This window comes from Thamnophis sirtalis, unplaced genomic scaffold, assembly GCF_051295495.1.
Source record: "Thamnophis sirtalis isolate CommonGarterSnake01/CBP01778 unplaced genomic scaffold, rThaSir2_p1.2 scaffold_1, whole genome shotgun sequence".
NCBI classification, from domain to species: Eukaryota; Metazoa; Chordata; class Lepidosauria; order Squamata; family Natricidae; genus Thamnophis; species Thamnophis sirtalis.
This window is the reverse complement of record NW_028261381.1, coordinates 179,531,092-179,534,370: the sequence shown is the minus strand read 5'-3', so window position 1 is coordinate 179,534,370 and position 3,279 is coordinate 179,531,092. Positions and strand designations below refer to the sequence as shown.

The window sequence follows — 3,279 nt, the reverse complement described above, 5'->3', positions numbered from 1 at the left end:
TAGTTTGAGTCACCAGTGGCTGCTGGTGGTTTCCGGTAGACAATGTGGAACCATTTCATTGGAAAAACATAGATATAGGAATATGGAATGGAAATAGGAATTTGGAAGCCAATAACGGAGAATAATTGTAGTTCAGGGTTAACATGAGGATTCCTTTGTGTTCTTTGAGCTTCCTTGTTTTCTTGCCAATGGTTCATGACCCAAACTTGGTAACATTTAGCACTGATGATGTTGTCTAATTTGGATAATGAAACATCGCCAAGAAAACAAGCAAGCTCAGAGAGTACCAAAGACCACTTAATTTGGAAATGAATTAATGAAGCATGTTCATTGCTTAGGTCATCTCAAGAATTTCTCTTTTCTCTTTCAGACCATCCCCTTTGCCAGGTGTGGCATGAAGAGGTGCCATGCAGGAGAGAGGAGAAGAGTTCCAGAGGGCGAGCTGGTTTGCTGCTACCAGTGTGATGCTTGTCCAGAAGGGACCGTTTCTAATCAAACAGGTAGAACAGATTTCAAATGTGGACCTTGCTTTCTGCCACAGCAGAAAGAGGACAGTCATATCATCTCTGCTGGAAAGATAATCTCATGGCAGATGTCCCTGAAATCCTTAGACAAAGGTTCTTGATTTCAGATGCAGCTCACTGTGAACCCTGCCCAGAAGACCAATATCCCAACAAGGACCAGGGCCAATGCATTGCCAAGAAGATCCACTTCCTTGCTTATCAAGACACACTAGGATGCACTTTAATGTCTCTCACTCTTTTTCTCTCGGTGACCACATCTGCAGTCCTGGTGATTTTCTATAAACACCATGATACACCAATTGTCAAGGCCAACAACCGAGATTTCACATACATCCTCCTGGTCTCCCTACTTTTCTGCTTCCTCTGCGCCTTCCTTTTCATTGGTCAACCTAGGAAGATCACCTGTTTCTTCCAACAGTCTGCCTTTGCCATTCTCTTTTCCCTTGCGGTTTCCTCTGTATTGGCAAAAACTGTCATGGTGGTTCTAGCCTTCATGGCCACCAAACCAGGGAACAGGACAAGGAAATTCTTGGGAAAATTCCTGACAAATTCCATTGTTATAGCCTGCCCCCTGCTCCAAGCAGTTATTTGTGTCACCTGGTTGGCAACGTCTCCTCCATTTCCCAACATGGACTTCCACTCCTTGGTAGGGGAGATCATCTTGGAATGTAATGAAGGCTCAGCTTTAATGTTTTACACTGTCCTTGCTTACTTGTGTTTCCTGGCGCTCGTCAGTTTCATGGTTGCCTTTCTAGCTAGGAAACTGCCTGACAGCTTCAATGAAGCCAAGTTCATTACTTTCAGCATGCTGGTCTTTTGCAGTGTTTGGGTCACCTTCCTCCCTACCTACCTGAGCACCAAAGGGAAGTCCATGGTAGCTGTGGAGATTTTCTCCATCTTGGCCTCTGGAGCTGCTCTTTTGGCTTGTATCTTTTCCCCCAAATGCTACATTATTCTGTTGAGGCCCCATCTTAATTGTAGAGAAAATATAATAAGAAACAAAAATCTCTAGCTAATGTAAGGATTGGCCTTATTTATATTTCTTTGAGGTAGGTCAGGATGTTCTAACCCAGATTTCACAGAATCACGAAACAGACTCCTTTTCCTGCAAAAATCTCTTTTTATTTGGTTAATTAGCAGATTAATAGAGTTGGAAGGGACCTTGTATGTCATCTAGTTCAACCTCCTGCCCTACATTATTTCTGACAAATGGCTGCCCAATCTCTTCTTAAAAGCCAATGGTCAGACTAAAGCCAGATAGCTAGCTGAAGCCCTGATCACTGCTCCATCTGTCCTTTCCTAAGCTTTTCTAGTAGGTAGACTTCTATCACTTCAAGAAGCTCCATTAAAGATTTCTGCAGGCTAAATCTTGCACTAAGCATCAGCCCTTCTGGAATAAAATGGTAGAATCCTTGGTGCAATCTGAGCTTGTCTATTTGCTTGCAAACATTTCATTACCCAACTGGGTAACATCATCAGTGCAAATGAAGGTTCCAGCTGCTGTATTTAAATAGAGAGTAACTTTCCTCGCATTCAGTTTATGATTCCGATGGCTACCTATGAAGACCTCAATGGCACTGGGCCCTGTTGTAAAAATATTCTGATAAAAAAAGGCAAACCGCAAACAATGTCTTCAAATTTATTCTGTTCCAAAATAATTTTGTGTCTGTTTGGAATGAAATGCAAAAAGATTTACTAAGAGGAAATAAATTGTGATTATCATTTTTGTGTAGAATTTCTGTAATTACGATGGAAGTTTTACCAAATATGTTGTTTTTATTCCAGAAACTACCAATACTGGTGACCGATATTTCATTGAAACAATGGCAAAAGGCTATTTCTAAGTTTACATGGCAAAGGCCAAAAAATATGGAATATGAATAGTTGCAAGATGCTAAAGAAAGAGGAGGGTTTGTGTAGCCAGGTTTAAAATGATACTTTGGTCCTTGTTGTTTGATCTTGGTGAAAGACCGGGTAGCCCTTTAAAAGAAGATATCAGCTCAGGAAACTTCCTTCAGAAAAGAAATAATGGTGAGACCAAACTAATGGACCTACAGTCAGACAATACATTTTAGCCAAACTTAACCTAAACTTAAGTCAAAAGGAGAGAATTAGAATAAGAAGAATGTGTTTCTCACAAACTCACATACCTACAATATAAGAAAAGATTTAATTTAGACAGGAAAGTTGGATTTGAGGAAAAGTATACAACCAGAGGTGACATTCACATTTTTTCCCTAACGGTTCTGTGGGCCTGGTTTGGTTGGGGGTCCTATGACTGAGTGGGAATGGCCACGGCCCCTCAGTCACATGATTTGTCAGAAATTGTGTAGGGTCTCCTGCTTGAGCGTGGGGTCAGACTGGATGACCTATAAGGTCCCTTCCAACTCAGTTAATCTGTTAAATTTAGTAGCTGGAGCAATGGGGTTCTGCTGTGAGCAAGAACACAGACTGATGGTTGATTGGCACCAGAGGGCTGGTTCCTGCATGAGGCAATCTGCACTGTGATTGGTTGCTCTGGGTATGGAGGGGGAGTTTCCCTTTTTCCCGCCTTTTTCTTCTGTGGGCCCTGATTTACCTCAGGTGCTCCCATTTGCCTAAATATCAAGTTTTCTGTATATATAGTTGTAAAATATATTCATTTTTTAAATATCAATGTATGTGTGTATATATGTATGTATGTATGTATGTATGTATGTATGTATGTGTACATACATACATACATACATACACATGTATATAATTTTCAAACATA

The 3,279-nt window shown here is 40.9% G+C and overlaps 1 protein-coding gene across 1 annotated transcript; it reads left to right on the top strand.

Moving 5' to 3' along the window:
* The first annotated feature begins 585 nt into the window (after window positions 1-585).
* On the top strand, window positions 586-1,536 carry LOC148049937 (vomeronasal type-2 receptor 26-like). Its single transcript, XM_087705586.1, has one exon. It carries the CDS (start codon window positions 586-588, stop codon window positions 1,534-1,536), a length of 951 nt encoding a protein of 316 aa, XP_087561712.1.
* Window positions 1,537-3,279: the final 1,743 nt, after the last annotated feature.